Consider the following 18,791-nt stretch of genomic DNA (forward strand, 5'->3'; position numbering starts at 1 on the left):
GATATGACTTTGGATATTACATTGAACCTCAACTCAAGAAAAAGGACATATCTATTGTCTCTCTTTTACAAACTATCTTGAAGAGTGAGTTGGCAAAGTTAACTGTGGTGACCTTTCACATTTCTCTGAGTATTTGTCTCCATCTTGTGGTGAGATAATGCAACTCCTGCTGCACAATGTAAGGGCTTGTCAAATCAGAATACAAAGAGACGTAGAGTATTTTCTTTGTTGAATTGTTCTTGGCAGAAAATGATGTCCAGACACAACACAGTCATTTTCATTTTGATAACAAAGTAACTTTTTATTGTATATAAAAATACAAGTTATTTGTCTGTTTTGATTTCAGCCTCTGTGCTGCAGACGGAGAGGACTGAGGCATGAGTAGTCTTGATGTGTATGATCATTATTAGCTTGAACAGATATGTCAAACAGTAGAATCATGAAGATAATTTAGTTATACCAGACCTAATTGTACCTGGCAAGTAGCTTGTAGATATGTCTTTGTCTGACAGAAATATGTGCAAGATATTCACAACAACACTTGAGGCTCAAAGGCGGAAACAAAACCTGATAGATTTCAGTGCAAAATAAGTAACAATTTTTAAATATCAGATATCCCAGTCGCAAAGCAGCATCAAAACATTAACACTGGAACTTAAGATATGCATATACAAACATTCACTGTAGTGTGTGCGCGCGCGTGTGTGCGTGTGCGTGTGCGTGTGTGTGTGTGTGTGTTATGCATTAAGCTGTGGTGTGTCACAGCTGGCTCAGCATCTGCAAAAATGTGTGAGAGAGTGTGTCATCTCATGTAGTGTGTGATGGCTCGTAAAACATAAAGTAAGGCTGCCTGTAGCCGGGCTTCCATCACTATTAGGTTTGCATGAACCTGCGAAAAAAAGGAAAAGAAAAGGAATAAGTCAAGTCACATTAGTAGGTGACACACTCAAATGTCCTGTCTGTAATTCAAAGCGTACTTCAATAGTGACATTTTAAAAAAGGAAAGAAAAAAAGAGAGGACATGCTGAAATGTCAAATGATTCACTCTTTGTCTCGAAGGTACCAAAAAGAGACGGCGTGTGAAAATGTTAAATGATTCATTCATTGTGGCTCCAGAGGCCGGGTCAGGTGAGTGTTTGAACTCGCGCGTACCTTTTCCGAGTGTCTGAAGTGTCTCCAGAAGGCGTGATAAACGCGTGCCGTGGTCTGCTCCGGGTGACAGGCCATGGTCTTAACGAACACCTTCAGCGAGCGCTCCAGCAGCACGTTCACGCTGCCGTAGTCGTAATCGTCGTAGCTGCACAGGTACAGTGATGAAAAGTCAGATTTAGCAGAAACATAAAACAATTGAACCTTCTATATTTCCAACAGTGTGTGGTACTTACCGTATCCCGTACAGACAGTGGATGTAGTTCCACAGAGCTTTCCTCAGAGTGTGAGTGTCCACATCTTCATGCATGGCCATCCTGTTGTAGGTCAAGTTGCTCACAACCTGTGAAAACATTGTTTAAACTTATAATATACTCAAATAATGTGACAAAGTATATAGTATTCTACCGACAGAACAAGATGCCAAGTATAACATTTCTACCATTTTGACAGAACACACATTTTAATAATTTTATTTTGGGTTGTGACCTCTCAATAGAAAACCCCTATGTTAAAGGGTGCATGTCAATGTATGATAAGATCAATTAAAGAATCATGTTTTCCTCCTAACTGTTCATTTGCAGAGGTAAAATTGCCCAGTATATATATATATATATATATATATATTTCCACCAACTGAAAAATTACAAATGTACAGACAATATATTTATCTAACGGACCTTACTCTGGAAACACGAGCTATGAATAGCATAGGTCTCAGATATATAAAAAACATGTCTATGAAGTGTTTTGCTCAAAATACCAAACAGATCACCCATTCTAGCCATGCCTCATATTCCTCTATTTCACTTCCTGTTTCAAAAGTGCTGATTTTGGGTATAAAGCTTTAAAAAAAGAAAAATTGATAAAAAAGAAAAAAGGAGGGAGCTGAGCTCATGCGGGACCCGGCAGCTACTGTCTAAACTAAATACTGCGGTGATGAAACACCATATCATGGATTATCAAGGATTATCTCTGAAACAGTATGGAGCTCAAAGGCTTTCTCTCTTGCCGGTTATACCACAAGGTGAGTTCCTTTTTATTTCCTGCTTCTTCACACACACATTCTCTGTGCAGTACAGGTTAGCTCTGAGTGTTAGCGATGCTAATGTAAACACCGACCATATTACGTCCAAAACAGTCGGGCATTGTTTCTGATAGCAATGTTTCTGATAGGGCCGTGGGTGTAAAGCCAGCCTACATTTCCGATATGACGTCATATCGGACGCAAATCTGGATCAGCTCCGTTGTAGCCCCGTTTTTAGAGATTTGGGTACGGAGGAAAAGAGAGAGGGTTTTATTTTATGATGCTGCGTGAGTTCCCCGACACACCGGGGACACATATTTATGTATAAAAGACATCAAAAAGTGCATTTTGCATGATAGGTCCCCTTTAAACTTCCTGGAGCGGAAAGACCCGTTAGGTTAGCCATACATCACTAGTTCAGCTTTTTTTAAATCAGCTTATGAGTGTTTGTTGGTTTGCTTCTAAAAGGTTAAAGTTGAGTGTACCTGGAATTTTTCATCCAGGAGCTGACCCATGTCTGGCAGTAGTCTGTTGACGAGAGAGAAGCCGTGGTCCTCCCATGAATAATCCTGCACACATCAGACACCAACATCAACCAACACATGTGTATGGAAGTTGGCACAAACAAATGAAATGCACTGTGAAAAGTAAGGTTAAATAAATATAAACAACTTGAACTTGCAGAAAGCTACCTGGGCTCTCATGGTGTTTGGTGACTGTTCTCCCCTGGGGGCAAAGTCCTCGTATCTAAACTCTTGATCTTCCATCAGACGCAGCACCAGGTCCGGTGGCGCTCCTCGCACCACCGCTAAAACAAACACGTTAAAGAAGAAGTAGTGAGTAAACCAATTCAAATCAATTCAAATCAATCAATGGACGAAGTAATGCGTGGAATAAAGAGTGTTTGTACCGGTCGGTATGCTCTCGCTCCTCTCCCTCTCAAAGCGAGTCACCATCTCCTCCTGTGTGCACTCCTCCTCCTGCAGCTGCAGCTCCACCATCCTCTGCATCAACACCTCCACCTCCATCGCTCCGTCAACAATCTGGAGGAGAAAATTAGAGAGTAGGGCTTCAGGAATTTACTTGGCACTTTGTTTCTTACAGACAACCTTTGTTTCCCTTTTACCGAACCGGTGTGACTGGGGAAACACCGCTGGAATACATAGATAGACATCTGGGGAAAAAATGACTAACCTCTTGCCTGCCGTCCTCATGAGCGGGGCACTGAGGGCTGTGAGGAGGGTGAATGGGTGAGGGGAGCTGGAAGGTGTAACCTCCGATGTGGTCGGGCTCAGGGTTTAAGCCGCAGCCCCACACGAAGGAGCAGAGGGAGTGAGCGTGAGCCATGAGCACCACGGCGTGTATGAGTTCAGCCAATGACCAGCGAGGATCTGCTCCGGGACACACCAGCTCCTGCAGGGCAGAGGGGTGGGGGTGGGGTGGGGTGGGGGTGGGGGTAAGTGATGTTTCATACAGTAGTGTTGTTGGGTGGGAAAGGCACTCGTGTTTCCCTCAGGATGAGTTGTAATGATTGTGATTATCAATTACTTTACAAGCATGTAGTTCCATAAATACATGTGTGCAGATTTTTCTAATCATATGGAAAATATCTTGTTATATAAAAACCTGCTAAGAATTTTGGAAGTTACTACATCAAGCTTTTTCCAATACATTTAGAATTTTGGACTTTAGATCTGGAGTTAATCCTTCATAGTAGTATTTGTGGAGCACACAAGTTGTTAACAATCCTTAACAGTATCATATTTGTGTAACCTAAACTTTATCTAAAAATGTGAGTTTGAATATAAAATAATAATAAACAGTATTCGAATGTTAATTATAAATTCTGAAGTTAACGTTATGAATGAAGCTTTAAACTCTTCATTACAGCTCTAGCTAACACACAGTGGTGCTAATGTAAGCATTTAGTCTAAGTAGAGTCAGTCTCATAAAGCAGCTAGCATGGCTGTAGTGTAGACTCTAACTGTTGTTAAGTTATGACCACACAACAAAAAGAGGATACAATTATGAACACCTGTATATTAAAAGCAATATCACAAAAACTAAATCCTACATTACATTACATTGGTTGTATTTATTAATGTGCATCACCGATTAACATAACATACATGTGGTCAGTGTGTGTGGTGTCTGACCTGTACATGCTTCTGTGTGATGAGCCAGGGTCTGTGTGCCAGCAGCTTGTTGAGTGTCTGCAGGCTGCGGAGCTTTGTGGGCGCGTGTTGGAGTCCGCTCAGCCAGCTCTCCTCCCCCCCGGCCTCCAGGAAGCCGGCGCTGTGCTGCTGCACGGTGTACGAGCAGTGGTGTCGCGCCGCGGCCTGAGGAAGTCAAACACGAGCAGCGTCCATTAACAACCACGCTCCATTACTGGTCTGGGTAGAATGACTCCATAATGCATCAGAACTGCCAATGCGCATTAATATATAAAGGGCTCAGAGGTTAAAGCACCTCAACTAAATTGCTCCACCAAAGATTATTTTCAGTCTAATGACCAGCATTTCTGTAAGGAGAGCTACTGTGATGATTATATAAAGAGTCATTAAATGTTTATGAATATCGCAGTCTTTGGCAGACCTTTTTAGTGTCTCTATGATACAGCAGCTGGATAACCCTCAGGCACAGAACATCCGGTCAAGTGTATTTAGCATCTTTATAGAGTTCTCCCAAGTAAAGATAATTGTTTTTTTGTAGCTTATGCCAACCTAAATGTCCTGACATTTTCATTGCTTTCAAAAACTGCATTTTTGCGCAATATTTCACTTAACCTCTCCTTTAGCATCCTTAAATGTCCCTACAACTATTGATTGTGAATATCTACAGAAAAATCTGTATAGATTTGTAATCCTTTGGATAGTCTGTTTTAGAAGAAAATAATGCCTACCAGTACATTTGACATGCCTTTAATGTATATTCTCTGAATTTGCCCAAATAATTACAACTTTTCTATTTCTTCAGAGTACAATCTTTAGATCACTTGATATTTAAGGGATTGTTTCAATCCGTAATGTCAGACAACGAAAACGGAAATAAAGATGAGGCAATAACCAGTGACACACATCAAAGGTATACATATAAATATCTAGCTCAAGTTGTGACTAGCAAATAAGATGAACATGATTAAGGTTCATCAAGGATAAGGAGCTAACAATAATCATTACCGTTAGTGCCTACTAATAGATTCAACTTGACGCCATTAATTATAAACTGCAGCTGTTTCCTATGCTATGGAGCTGTGAGAGATTGAGTTTGAAAAAGCAGAAGTGACATTACTTCAGTAAGCCCATGTTAGGTATGAATGCATTTAATAATGGCTCACTTCAGCTGAACTGACTGGGAATGTAAAAGCAGTTGGTACAGCCTTGCAGCATTGATTTTGTCCTACTACGTGGAGGCAGGAATAATGCATCGCCATGAAGCCAAATTGTGTTAAAAAAACATATTTGGTACACTTGACTTGTCCACAAACAGAAAAACATAGCGACAGAGTCTGCTGTCACTTTTAATGTTCAGGCTAGATATCACTTTACTAATAATCTGAAAAATGTAAAAGGATAGGCTCACTGTACCTGCAGTGGCCTTTCACAGACCCATTATGTTTGGTGTTTACAGCTTATAAAATAAAAAGTAAACACTTCTTTATGATTTAACCTGCAGTATCACCTCTTGCAGCATTACCTCCTCACACAATGAAGGTAAATCAAAGCAACAACAATGTTGTCTGTTGAAAGGACAAGTTGAATGTGCACTAGTATAATAATTATGTATTTGTATTATTTTACACTATCTAAAGTAATTCACAGCAAATTAAATGGTTCACTTTGAAGGAACAATTTAAATAATATTTAACATTTCTTTATATGATTTTCTATGATGTGAATTATAATATCAAAGAGGCTATCCATTTTTTGCAGAGCAATTCAACGATCAATATAGAATAGCTGCATGCTGTTACAGGAGGTTCTTATGTTGTTTCATTTTGTTGACTCAACCAGCTTTGTTTAAATTAATTACAAGCTAAAGCTAACCATTTAGAGTCATTAGAAGCACTACTAGATGCTATGCTATTGTTAATTCCCTAAATACATGCACTGAAAAACTAAAAAACTTAACATCTGAAAATATCAGAGATTTTGTCAACCTACGTATTTTCGATAAGAGTTCGAAATCCAGACTAAAGAACAAACAATTGTGCCTTTATTAAAAGCTGTCTTTTATGGATAACTCCATTTAATTAATAACAAATGTATTACTTTGTATTATACTGTGCTGTTTGACATGTTTATTGGTTGTCATTGGTTGACTTAAGTCAACAAAAAATGAGAGCAACTCAAGCTGATGTCAATAACAAAGACATATTGTCCTTACATGTCTTTGAAGAACTGCTGACTCATATTTTATTCAGCCGATTGCAAAATAGTCAACATGTTGCAGAAGGAGCTGATTTATGAGGTTCATCAAAATGATGTCATGTTCTATTTTTACCATTCATGTTTAATAGATTTCAAAACCACATGAAGCAGACGAATACTTTTTTCCCTACAGTGACATCAGAGTTAGGGGTCTAATAAGAGGGAGGGAGGACTTTACCTCCCAGAGAGGAGAGGAGAGGAGACACGCTCCACAGCCTCCTGTCCATAGCTTTACAATGTGCTGTAAGTTACTTTAAATTAAGATATACCCACTCATTGTTCTTATCTGTCAAACTCACAGACGCCCTTCAGATTTTTCTGACTTAGTTAAAAAATGAAGTCAATGATGGAAAATATTAAGTCAATGCAACCTTTGATTTGACATGTTTTTTTAAATGTCTGTAAGATATAGGAACCCTTTTACATTCATGAGTGCACATGGGGAGGGGGTCTGCTGAGAGCTCTGACATGTGTCACTAGTTAATAATCATATATTGAGGTTTTCTTACCATAACAACAATGTAATGTCTCCAGTGACGGGGCAAGGGGCCATCCATCTCCAACAAGGCATGCTGGGTCCTCAAAAAGCAGCTCAGGTATGCAGGGTGCAGCACCATCACCATGGTGATGTGGTCCACGCGACCCATTGAAAGGAACGATTCGATGAGGATGTCCTGGTCTGGACCTTCTTTCAAAATCTGAAGAGGAAGGGCAAGCAAAATATATGTTTACATTAAATATACATAATATTGTTTTGATGCGTGACAATCTATTGCTAAGGATTTGCTCTAAAATGCTACTTGGTTAGTTAGAAAACTGGCAGATATAACACTCCCATTTCCTCCAGTGGAACACTTGGAGTGAGTCACATTTGTAGTCATCAGCATTTGCAATATATCTCTGTTGTTGCTTCTCTTGATGACATGAAGCAACAGGCAGTGCAGTATTGCAGCAGAATAGTGAGCTAAACTTCTAATATTAGCAAATTGTTAAACCACATCTCTTTTACTATTAGTTTTATCAAACAACATTATATGGCTAAAAGGAAAACAAATTGTGATTGTGAACATTCTGCTGTGTATAGGTGTTTCGATCTCATTACTGTTTCGTTATGACACCTGGATTTTCCAACGGGGATTAATAAAGCTTTATCTTATCTCATCTTATCTTATGCTTCATGGGATCTACTCCTGTAGGAAGAGAAACAAGGCCATTTATTGGGACCTCGTCATAACCCTTTACAAAGATGAATCTCAAAAACAATTCAGACAAGAGTTTTCTTTTGGAAATGAATTAATAATGAAGCAAATAAATGTACTTTTAAACAAGCCTAACACACCTCTTTCGCAGGAATGAAGGCGCTTGGGCCCGATGCCAGAGCCCGGGGAACTTCAACACCTTGTTCCTAGAAAGGAGCATCAAGTTCATTAAACAGTGAAATGAAAACACATTTTAATTCTGATTCATCTGACAATGACATATTTAGAAGTATGCTTTGATCTACTGCAGCCCATAAAAATGTCCTCAAATTGTTATTGGCCTGATCAACAGTCCAAAACATTAATATATTGAGACAAAGAAAACCAGCGAAACCTCACAACTGAGGAGCTGGAACTAAGGACTGTTTGCAGTGATGTTACGTAACTAAAGTACATTCACTCAAGTACTGTACTTAATCAGGGTTCTTACACCTTTTCCAAAGTCAAATTCAAGCACTTTTCAAGCATTTTCAAGGTGCATTTTCAAGCTTTTCAAGCATCTTACAGCTGTTGTACATTACATATTTATATACACATACTTATACTCAAATGATTATTTCCCTACCTCACATTAAATCAGATGTTCTTTATGCTATAAACAACCAAATGTGTGTTTCATAATAGCATTCCCCATGAGGATGAAAAATTAAAAATTTTAGAAAAGAAAACTAAGTTTAATATTTCAAAATGAGTGACCCATCTGTACGTAGACTGGGCATCCCATATAACCTGGCTGAGCCAATATAAAACAATCAGCCAAATAACTTTTCAATACATTATTGATTACTATTTTTGAGGTACTTTTAGGTTGGCAGTAAACACAAGTCAGAGGTAAATGGTGTACTTTTACTCCACTACATGTATTTAATACCTTTAGTTACTTTACAGATGTGGATGAATGATGTGAAATATAATCAAGTGTTAAATCAGACTTTAGTTCCACCTGGAGTAAATTCACAAGCTACCCTGCAGTATACAAAGTCATTCAAACTAGCTGCACCTTTACCAGCTTTGATAACACTTTAATGATCAATCATTATAAAACATATCATATACAATTATTAGGGATGCTCCGATCGCCAATTTTGGGGCCGATCGCTGGAATCAGTATCGGCCGATACCGATCGCCGATCCGATCGAGTGGGCGGGGCCTATGGGGATCTTCCATTTAAAGTGATGTTTAAAACTCAGTTAATGGGTCTCATTCACTGGCGCTTCCACAAACCAACCAACCAACATAATTATTACATTCAAATGAAGTACATTATTCAAGTTTATATTAACTTGGGATAATAACATGGGAGAAATTAGCGGAAGCGCTCTCTTTTCCTCTCTCCCCTGACAGCCCGTCAGTATCTCCTGCAGCTCACTGATCCAGTAATGAGAGACCCGACAGTGAAGAATAAATATATTTATAACTAGTTTAGCTTGTTCCAGAGGTAGATAAAATAACTAAGTGTGTTAGGTCTAACTCTTAATGTGTGTTCTGCTCCGCTCACCGGTCCGTCACAGCGGGTGGAGCTGCAGAATTTCTGCTTCACACACACGTTGCATACCGCTATTTTATTGTCATTTTCGGACACTTAAAATACTGCCAGACTAGTGAAGCCATTTTGGCGAGCTTGTTTTGCCGCGCACAGAGAAAAGTGTCATGTATTTTACATGCAACGATAGCCTAATCTAAAATGCTCTACTACGGCGTACCTTTCGTGTGGTGTGTCGCTCGTCAGCGCAGACTCTCGCATCGTTATTGTTGCACACTTTGCAGGAGGCTACTCTTGGGCTTCGCTTGACCTTAGCCATGGCTTGTATTTGTCTTCTGCTAGCCAACGCTCGTTGAAACGGCAACCTCCTGGCATACTGTCATCTATCACTCTCATCAGAATGCCCAGGTCACACACGTAACAAAAACACTTGCCGGTCACGCGCATTGCGCGAGACGGCCGGAGCGGAGCTGTTTTATGTAAAAGCGAAGCAATTAAGCGCGCTCCGACTTCTTTATTTTCTTTTAATCTAAAAAGCGAAGTAAAGCATTTACAATTTCAAGCACTTTATCCCGAATTCAAGCACCATTCTCAAAATTCAAGCACTTTTTAAACCTTGAAAACACCTCGTACAATTTCAAGCATTTTCAAGGATTTCCAGCACCCGTACGCACCCTGTTAATACAATTCTACATTTTGTACATGTCATTTTCTGTACATTCGTGTACATGTTGTACATGACTTCACATCAAAAACAAATGTACACGGTGGAGCAAACTACTTAACTGAAGGGTTGGATAGTTTTTCTCTCTGGGATTCAGAATACATCAATAATACGGATATCACACATATTACAAAAAATATTAAAAGAAAATGGGGATAACTGCATGCAGCTGCAACCCCTTTGCTCATTACTAGACTGACGTACTGTAAATGGAGACCGTTCCATAACTCGCTGATCATAACATCTGCACAAAGCATGCGTTAAAGTCAAACTCACCGACATGATCGGAAGAACCACACCAGAAAGTCACCGCTTAGTATTTCCAACAAAGACGACACATCAACTGTAAGTGCGTCAGTCGAAGTGTGACTTGTTTGTATATTTCTATAATCTCCAGTGGGCTGTGAAAGGGATCGGGGGGTGTGTCCGGTGTGTTTCAGGCAGGTTTCAGGGCGCCGAGAGGGGGCGTGTCCGGCTACTTGTTTGTGCGCAGCCCCATGTTGCATCACCTCATACGGTTCGATGTCTGATGAAATATGCAGCAACCTCATAGAAAAGTGGTAATCAGCAGAGGTGGGAAGTAACTAAGTACATTTACTGTACTTAAGTACAATTTTGAGGTACTTTACTTGAGTAATTCTAGTTAATGCTACTTTATACTTGTACTCCACTATATTTAAAAAGGGACATCATGTAATTTTAACTGCTTGAACTACTTTTAACAAAATACATCACTAAAAATCAAACTGGTGGACTTAATCTTTAAGTCCAAAAAGAGTCAAATTAATTAAATATTCTAAAAAAAAAAAAGACAATCAGAACTTTGTTTATCTACAAAAGTAAAATGCTACTTTATGCAAATATATTATCTAGAAATGTCACATAACACATACAAGTCACGTGTTCTGAACAATGCTTACTTTACTTTTTATACTTTAAGTACATATTGATGATAATACTTTTTTACTTTGACCTAAGTGAGATTTTATATGCAGGACTCTGAATACTTCTTCCACCACTGGTAATCAGCTGATATGACCGATCAGCTTCGACCAATAATCACTCATTCACATTATCTTGTTGTTTCCTGATAAGAAGCGAAAACACATAAAGAACCTGTGGATATATATCTGGTAGGAAAAGTTTACCCACTGCTGTTGAACTAGTATGATAAAGCAGAAACACTGAGACTAGTATCCCAACATTACCTGTGCGGTGCGCAGCAGCTCGGTTGCTCTCCCCCGAACCTCTTGCAGCGGGCACGACCGGGACAACCGGAGCAGGTGTAGCAGTGTTTGTTCACTCAGACGTGCCGAACCGGGCTGGCCCAGTCCCAAACACAGCAGCACCCCTTGGCTGAGCTCCTCCAGAGCCGCTGCTCGCTCCTCTTCGTCCCTGCTGCACAGCCGAGCTAAGCTTTTGACAGTCGGGGCCACATCGCACTCTGACTCGGTCCGGTGGCGACTCGAGCAGCCAGAACCGGACCCTCGGCCCGGTTTGTTTTCCCCGTTAGCCAGGCAGCCCGCGGCGGGATTACTGGCCATCTCTTGACCGTTGAAACCCCGGAGCTACCTAATGTTCCTGCTAGCTCCCGTTAGCTGTTAACCCAACCGTTAACGTTAGCTTGATGCAAGCGTTGTTTTCCTTAACTAACGGATACTCGAGGTGTCAGCTGCCTGTGTTGGTTCACTGTGCAATCATCTGTTCCGTCAATCATTAACGCCGACAAAAAGCTCTCATAACCCGGCTACCTGACCGTAAAGACGGTATGCCGGTTAGCTCGCTAAGCTAGCCTAGCTGCTGTTAGCAGATGCTGCAAGCTTTTAGCAGCGCTTAACGATGCCTTGGTATTATAAACTCTGTGAGGCACGTGTTTGTGTTCGTACTGCCAGAAGTTGAGGTGAGTTTAAAATCCGCTTTCATGAGGATCAGATGACAGCTTTCACTCTCTGGTTTCCTTCAGCTGTTAGTTGGAGAGCTTATTTTCCCTCTTATGCTACGTCACTGTGACGTGTGCCCAACTTTTCACTAATGAACTTCAGGACTTCGAAAATAGAGTATTTGTTTCTGAATCCTTTAACTTACTTTAATTTGGTGTGAGGTCATTATGGCATACACTTCATTTGTTGATTTACTACTTTTATTTAGCTTTATGTAAACTATTAAAGGCTTCTGCATTTAAATGCCAAATGGTAATGCTAAAACTAATAGGAACTTGGTAAATGATATCATAATGTAATGTTTTATGCATAATCAGTTTACAAAATGGCAACTTTAGTATTGCCCATTCATCTTTAATCCTTTTTTCAAACCAATTATTTTGTTTAAAACATTTCCAAATCCTATTTAAAATGGGCATAATACCAGGGAATTGTCTTAAACTTGCTCTTTCTTTTATACAGCAGAATGCAGAACATTTGTATTCAGCAAGGGCTATCTGAATAATGTTTGTGTCAGCAAAACAATGAATTACTTTTATTGAAGCACTTCCTTAGTACCAAAGCTTCACTGCAGGAGTAAACCTTTTGTTGACCACAAACCCGACAAATCCAAAGTAGAGTATGGATACTTTGATTTGGTCCTGATAAATGCAGGATAATTATAATACTTCAATGTAGAATTTATGCAGAACAACAATTTAGTTGTTGTAAGTGTAAAGGTTTGCTGTTGACAATACATTTAAATTGTTTACCATTTACTGTGAACACCTGTCAGGCCCTTGTGGTCCTCAGAGCCCATATGTTGGACCATATAACTTTTCTGTGTGCACACATTCATAGTAAATAAAATAAAACAGTGTAAAAGTAGGAATTGCTTTGTGTCCATGTGTGCATACAATATTTTCACAATTTATCATATGTACTTCCTGAATCACCTTTATTTAGGAAAATAAAAAAAACATCAATGGTGTACCCTTATTTTCAGACATATATCTTATATTAATTTACCTGTTTATATGTATATATGTACACCATATATAATAGTAGTTGAGGGGGAGAAGAAATTGGAAGCCTTCAGATTTGAGAGGAGAGACAGGGAAAGAGACAAACAAGTGCGGAGGATGAGACACAGACTTTGGGTTTTGGGGAAATTCATTATTGGCAGCCACAAAGAAAACCCTTCAGTGTACCGTCACCGTTTCCCTATGAGGGAAGTTTTTTATTAACAAACACACAGGCTGGCTATGGACGATGGCCTTCTGAACACACAAAAAGGCGTGGTCTCCATGGCAACCGGCGCTTTGTTTCCCAGGAAACCCAAAGGTGGAAGAGGTAAGATCGAGAGAGGAGGGCGCAGAGATGGTGTGGGAGAGCTCGGATACAAGCAGAGGTCAGGGTTCACACACATGGGATCCTCTTCAGTATTTTACAGGAAGTAAAAATGGTGTGTTTGTTTGTGTGTTTGTGTGTGTGTGCAGAGTGTGCAGAGTGGGATGTGGGTCCTCAGACGATTTTGTTCTCCAGCAAGGCAATCCTCTTTGACATGCTGTCTAGTAATAATTTGTCAAGGACGCCAACAATGAAGAAAAACCAGACAGAAAAATATGATACATTGAAATGCCAAACTATTCTTACACCATTTCAGCCGTTGTAAAGGATATATTTTTTTGTTAGTGCCTGCAGGGCGTCTTCTACTTTCTTCTGGAACTTTACAAGGGAGTCGCATTCACAAGGGTCCTCCTCTGTAGGAAAGAAAGCACAAGTTATGAGCTAATGTCGCAGTACTTATAGTGAAATGACCTGTAATAACACAAGTATGTTTATTGTTTGTATCTAATCATAATATGTGACCTTGACAGATGTTAATCTGCAGCTTCTTGGCGATCTGGGTCATGGCCTTGAAGTCGGCAGTGTAGAAGTAGTGCTCTCCAGTCGGCTCAGAGGCAATCTCTTTCAGCTCATCCTCCACTGCGTTGCCCACTCCAACAGCGTACATCTTGTAACCTGAAACATAAACACATATAGGTTTTCCTCATCTGACTAGAGCTGCATCTAAGAGTTATTTATATTATTAACTGAGGACTATGTTCTAGATTCATTGATTAATAGTGAGAAAATGTCCATTCCAATTTTGTTTGTCAGTCTAAAACCCAATTATTTATTACATTTTAATATATATTATACATGGAATTGCAGGAACTCTCCATATTTAAGTTGCTGAAAACTGTCTTGTATTACAATCATGCATTGGGCATTAAACCATCCTCTCCTCCTCACCCTGCTCCTTGGCCTTCTTGGCGGCATCTCCGATGTAGTCCTGGCTGCGTCCGTCAGTGAAGACGATGCCCACCTTGGCGACTCCGGGCCGGGCGCCCCCTCCAGCGCTGAAGCTGTTCTCTGTCAGATAACGGAGGGCCTGGCCTGTCATGGTTCCCCTCTCCATGTAGGCCATCTTCTTCACAGCGTCCTTCAGGTCTTTCTTGTTGTTGAAGCGACCCAGAGGGAACTCCTGCGGGAGGAAAGAGAAAACATGACGTTGATACAGAAGAGAAGGAGGCAGATATTGAGGTGACATGAAAATAGCAAATGCAGACACGTGCCTGTCTGACGGAGCTGGAGTACTGAACCAGTCCAACGTGAGCCTTGGCCTCAGAAACATCCAGTTTGTCGACGATCTGGTTGATCCACTTCTTGACCAGTTCGAAGTTCTCAGGACGCACGCTCTTAGAGCCGTCGATCAGGAACACTACGTCTGTCGCTGCATTGCTGCAAGCTGGTGATGGCGGACACAAAACAGGGCATGTTACTCTGGGAGCACAGGGACCGCCATTGGATAAAAAACCTTCTCACACACACACACACACTCACTCACACACAACCACTCACCACTGCAGCTGCGACCATTGTCCATGAGGGTAAAGCCATCTTTGCAGGCACACTTGAATGATCCGGGGGAGCTGATGCATACCTGCTCACAGTCATGATCCCCGGTGGCACAAAGGTCCGACACTGTGTGTGTGTGCGTGCAGGTCACACATACACCCAGGAGGTCATATGTCAGGCGCACGCACACACACACACAAAGGGAGGGGGGGGGGGGGGGGGGGGTGGGGGGGTGGTGGTTGGAGTTAGGAGGAGAGAATGAAACTATGTCAGTTTGAAAACGGGAATATCTAGCATTGGGTTTTAATGATCCACTGTCACTTGCAGCCAACAATTTTGAATGAGCGTGAATGACACGTGTATCCAGTGGACCCTTAAAACTAACAGGTGGAATAGATTGGAGTAGCCTCAATTAAACAAGATCTGTTTCTCTATTTCTAAATAGTGCAGGCTTGTCCAATAACAATCCAACACTGTGATCATGCAATTCCGCCCTTGGATGAAACATCTGCAGCGTGATTGGCTGGCAGGCAGCAGCCAAAACGGCAGCAGACCGCCAAAGGACATTACTAATAAGAGGTTTAATGACTGTCACTAATGGATCGGTATTTAAAGAGAGATCAGCGTTGCCTCTCGGCTATGTGAGATTTGACTGAAGAACAGGACTGATTTCGTTCCTTTAGGTTGTTCCTTCCCTAGTGCCCTCCTGCAATGGGAGTATTTAATCAGTTTGTACGCTTGAGTGAGTCTACTGTAGTCTTTTTGAGGACAAAAGTGAGGGAACAACATAAAGGAATGAAAGACGGTCAGACAGTCCTGACACCTTACCCTTAGAATAGGGGGGCAGCTCTTTCCACAGTGATGAAGGATAATGATGATGACTCACCCTGTCATTATTTTTAACCATCTTTGTCTATTTCCATCAATCAGCACCAATTTTCTACATCTGTTCCTCTAATTGTATACAATGAAACTCTTATCTTTCCATCTTCCTCTTCCCTCCATCTCATCTTACCACAGAAGGCTTCCTGGAACTTCTTGGTGAGCTTCTCGATGACGCTGTAGCTCTCAACGTAGTCCACGTGGTCGTCCAGAGGGTCACTGGCCATCTGCTTCAGGGTGTTCATGTCCACACGTCCCACACCAATGGCGAAGATCTCAATACCGGCATCCCGTGCACGCAGAGCCACTTCCTTCACGTTGTCCTGGGGGCGCCCGTCTGTCACAATGATGGCCACCTGGGAAGGTAAAGTAGCACAATTATATAAAAAAATGTATTTAAAGAGGTGATAATAATGATGGAATATGTTGAATTGCATGTGTGAATGCATGTAAATGTGTGTCTGACCTTGCTGATATCGGGAGATTTGACGCGAGCGCCCTCGCTCTCGCTGAAGGCCACGTTCAGGGCAAACTGGATGGCCAGACCGGTCATTGTTCCGGTGGAAAGGGGCTCGATCTTCGTCACAGCTTTAATCAGACCGGCTTTGGTGCGATGCGTCTTCAGAGACACCTGCAGTTGCATAATAGGAAAGTCAGTGTTATAAAATCACATGACAAATATATATAAACTTAGCTGGGTGATAGTGAAGGCTAGCAGAACCCCAGACCTCGCTCTTGACGCGGCTGGCGTAGTTGACAACTCCCACACGGGTGGCGTTGGGTCCAACATCAAGACCCTCGATGACCTTAGCCAGGAAGACCTTGACCTGCTCAAACTCTGAAGGGCGAACGCTCCGACTGCTGTCGACGATGAACACAATGTCTGTGGGCCGAGTTTTGCACAAACCTGCCGCTACATATGAGAAAAGGAGGACAGAAGGGAGATTATTATGCATATTTTCTCATTTTTCAACTATAAGTCCACAAAATTATAAAAAAAATAAGTTAATGAAGAAGGGGAAAAAGGGGGGAGAGTGGGAGGAGCATGGAAAGAACGGATGTATTGAGGGGAGAAGGGAGGGGGGACTTATGGGGGCTGGTGAGAAAGTGGGAGGAGTCCGAAGAACAGGATGCAGGGAGGCAGCAGGGGTGGAGAGAGGCGAGGGTGGGGGGAGAGATGGAGAAATGCTTGGCATTAAACAAGGATGCAGGCCAAAGAAAGACACATTAGAAGTTGCCTGATTTATATTAAGAATTACAATAATATCAATACATCTTAATAGAGAGAAAACGGAACAAAATACAATTAAAAAAATTGAATTTACCCCGAAAGCTTAGAAAAAAATCGAAGAAAAAGTTGATCTTAAGAAAGAGATTTTTAAACTATATGTAAAAAACGTATGACTGTTCAGCTACAAACATCCGATGGAGCTATCACATGTGAGTCAAAGACACTCTGGTAATAAAACACTCGCGACTCGGAGAGGATGTGATTTTAAGACAGTCCAAGCATTTGAGGCCCCGTTAAATGAATCATTAAAACGTCCAGTGTCTGTTTAACATCACTGATCTCCCTTCTCACCCTTCACCTCTCTCCCTCCCTTCGGTTTTTCCTCCTACAAATTTCTACATCACAGCCCCCCAACCCCACCCCACACACACACACACACACACACACACACACACACACACACACACACACACACACACACACACACACACACACACACACACACACACACACACACACACACACACACACACACACACACACACACACACACACACACACACACACACACACACACACACACACACACACAGTGCTCCAACTGCCAATTCATTCAAACTGTGCACGTACACCATCCAACCACCGGCAACGATACCAAAAACACTGCCCAAAGAGACTTAAAATACAGAAATCAATTAATTGTTGGAGAACATTATTTTTCAATTATCCAGACTATTAAGTAAATGTAACTTTTTTAATTCTTCTCCATTAATTCTGTTTACTTTCAGGAACTTTTGCAAATCTACAACAACTAGCTCAAACACATCATATATCCACTTATTTGGAAAAGACTTGAATCAGACCAGAGGGATATTCGTCAGAAACGCTGTTACATCACTAGAAATATAAGTATACTTAGCTTGATCATGTTGTGCCTATTTTGAGGTTTACTGTCCTCAGATGAGTTTTTTGCTAAGATAACTACTGATGTGTTAATGTCAGGTATCAAACCATCAGAGAGTCTTCAGCTGGAGTCAGAATCAACTTTAAGGGTTAAAGGTCATCTTTCTTACCCATCGCGGCGGCCGTGCGGAGGTCTACGGTGGCCCGAGCCCCCATGAGGCCGAGCAGCAGCAGGAAAAACAGCGGGGTAGGCGTCATGGCGACAGAGGGGTGATGAGTAAACGCGGGGGTCTGAGCGTGTCCGCAGACAGTCCTAGAGTGGAGAGCCAGAAAGGAGACAGAGCAAGACGAAGGGAGTTCCAGGCGAGAGGGACGGCCACAAAGTGAGTCTGAGTGACTCTGAGCTGCAGGTTATCAATGCAAGTGCTTCACACACTCAGCACACAGACACCCCCCTACCTCTATAGCTGCTGTATATGTGTGTACATGTGTGTGTGTGTGTGTGTGTGTGTGGGTGGTTAGGAGAGGGAAATACCTGCTCTGGGAGGACCTAAAATGGTGGGCAAGGAAAGACAAACACACCTTGATATGGCTAGGATGGACAGGTATGTGTGTGTGTCAGTGAGTAGTAAAATGTGTGCTTGAGTACCTGAGCGTGTACAGTATGTGTGTGTGGCGGGGGGTACAGGAGCGCCTGGGGTTTGGTGCGCGCCAACGCAACCGCCCCAGGTTGGATTTGGCCAAAAGCTCAAATAAACAGCCACATGAATTCCTCTTTTCTCCCCGTGTTCCCTCTTATAGCAAACACACATTTATGGTGCGGAAGTGAAGGAGAGCCACCGTACACAGGCCTCAGTGTTCCCGCTGCTATGCATGTTG

General features: G+C 41.6%; 2 protein-coding genes across 3 annotated transcripts; both read right to left on the reverse strand.

Moving 5' to 3' along the window:
* Window positions 1–257: 257 nt before the first annotated feature.
* On the reverse strand, window positions 258–12,055 carry sesn2 (sestrin 2). Of its 2 annotated transcripts, none has more exons than XM_034124547.1 (11): window positions 11,282–12,055; window positions 7,946–8,011; window positions 7,116–7,304; window positions 4,333–4,515; window positions 3,371–3,589; window positions 3,087–3,219; window positions 2,869–2,984; window positions 2,662–2,745; window positions 1,386–1,492; window positions 1,153–1,297; window positions 258–889 (listed from the first exon to the last, which is right to left on the reverse strand). In XM_034124547.1, the coding sequence occupies exons 1-11, from the start codon at window positions 11,615–11,617 to the stop codon at window positions 803–805; spliced, it is 1,665 nt and encodes a 554-aa protein (XP_033980438.1). In that variant the 5' UTR covers window positions 11,618–12,055; the 3' UTR covers window positions 258–802. The 2 variants fall into 2 exon arrangements, with proteins under 2 accessions (XP_033980438.1, XP_033980439.1); XM_034124548.1 differs by lacking the exon at window positions 11,282–12,055 and adding an exon at window positions 10,350–10,494.
* An 886-nt stretch (window positions 12,056–12,941) lies between these two features.
* On the reverse strand, window positions 12,942–18,269 carry matn1 (matrilin 1). The gene is made up of 10 exons (XM_034124549.1): window positions 18,083–18,269; window positions 16,507–16,691; window positions 16,245–16,409; window positions 15,912–16,134; window positions 14,900–15,022; window positions 14,614–14,786; window positions 14,291–14,522; window positions 13,865–14,017; window positions 13,675–13,755; window positions 12,942–13,566 (listed from the first exon to the last, which is right to left on the reverse strand). Exons 1-10 carry the CDS (start codon window positions 18,168–18,170, stop codon window positions 13,517–13,519), a joined length of 1,473 nt encoding a protein of 490 aa, XP_033980440.1. The 5' UTR covers window positions 18,171–18,269; the 3' UTR covers window positions 12,942–13,516.
* Between the last annotated feature and the right edge of the window lie 522 nt (window positions 18,270–18,791).

Source organism: Trematomus bernacchii, unplaced genomic scaffold, assembly GCF_902827165.1.
Source record: "Trematomus bernacchii unplaced genomic scaffold, fTreBer1.1, whole genome shotgun sequence".
Taxonomy (NCBI): Eukaryota; Metazoa; Chordata; class Actinopteri; order Perciformes; family Nototheniidae; genus Trematomus; species Trematomus bernacchii.

What these genes read in the sequence shown, in the direction of transcription:
- sesn2 (XM_034124547.1), bottom strand. Translation starts at nt 11,617, where the DNA reads ATGGCCAGTAATCCCGCCGCGGGCTGCCTGGCTAACGGGGAAAACAAA. An exon ending in CCTTCATTCCTGCGAAAGAG is followed by an intron (nt 7,305 to 7,945) that starts GTGTGTTAGGCT and finishes CTTCCTCTTCAG; the next exon opens with ATTTTGAAAGAAGGTCCAGA. An exon ending in ATGAGGACGGCAGGCAAGAG is followed by an intron (nt 3,220 to 3,370) that starts GTTAGTCATTTT and finishes TTTCTCCTCCAG; the next exon opens with ATTGTTGACGGAGCGATGGA.
- matn1 (XM_034124549.1), bottom strand. Translation starts at nt 18,170, where the DNA reads ATGACGCCTACCCCGCTGTTTTTCCTGCTGCTGCTCGGCCTCATGGGG. An exon ending in CAATGGTCGCAGCTGCAGTG is followed by an intron (nt 14,787 to 14,899) that starts GTGAGTGGTTGT and finishes CGCCATCACCAG; the next exon opens with CTTGCAGCAATGCAGCGACA. An exon ending in ACTCCAGCTCCGTCAGACAG is followed by an intron (nt 14,523 to 14,613) that starts GCACGTGTCTGC and finishes TTCCTCCCGCAG; the next exon opens with GAGTTCCCTCTGGGTCGCTT.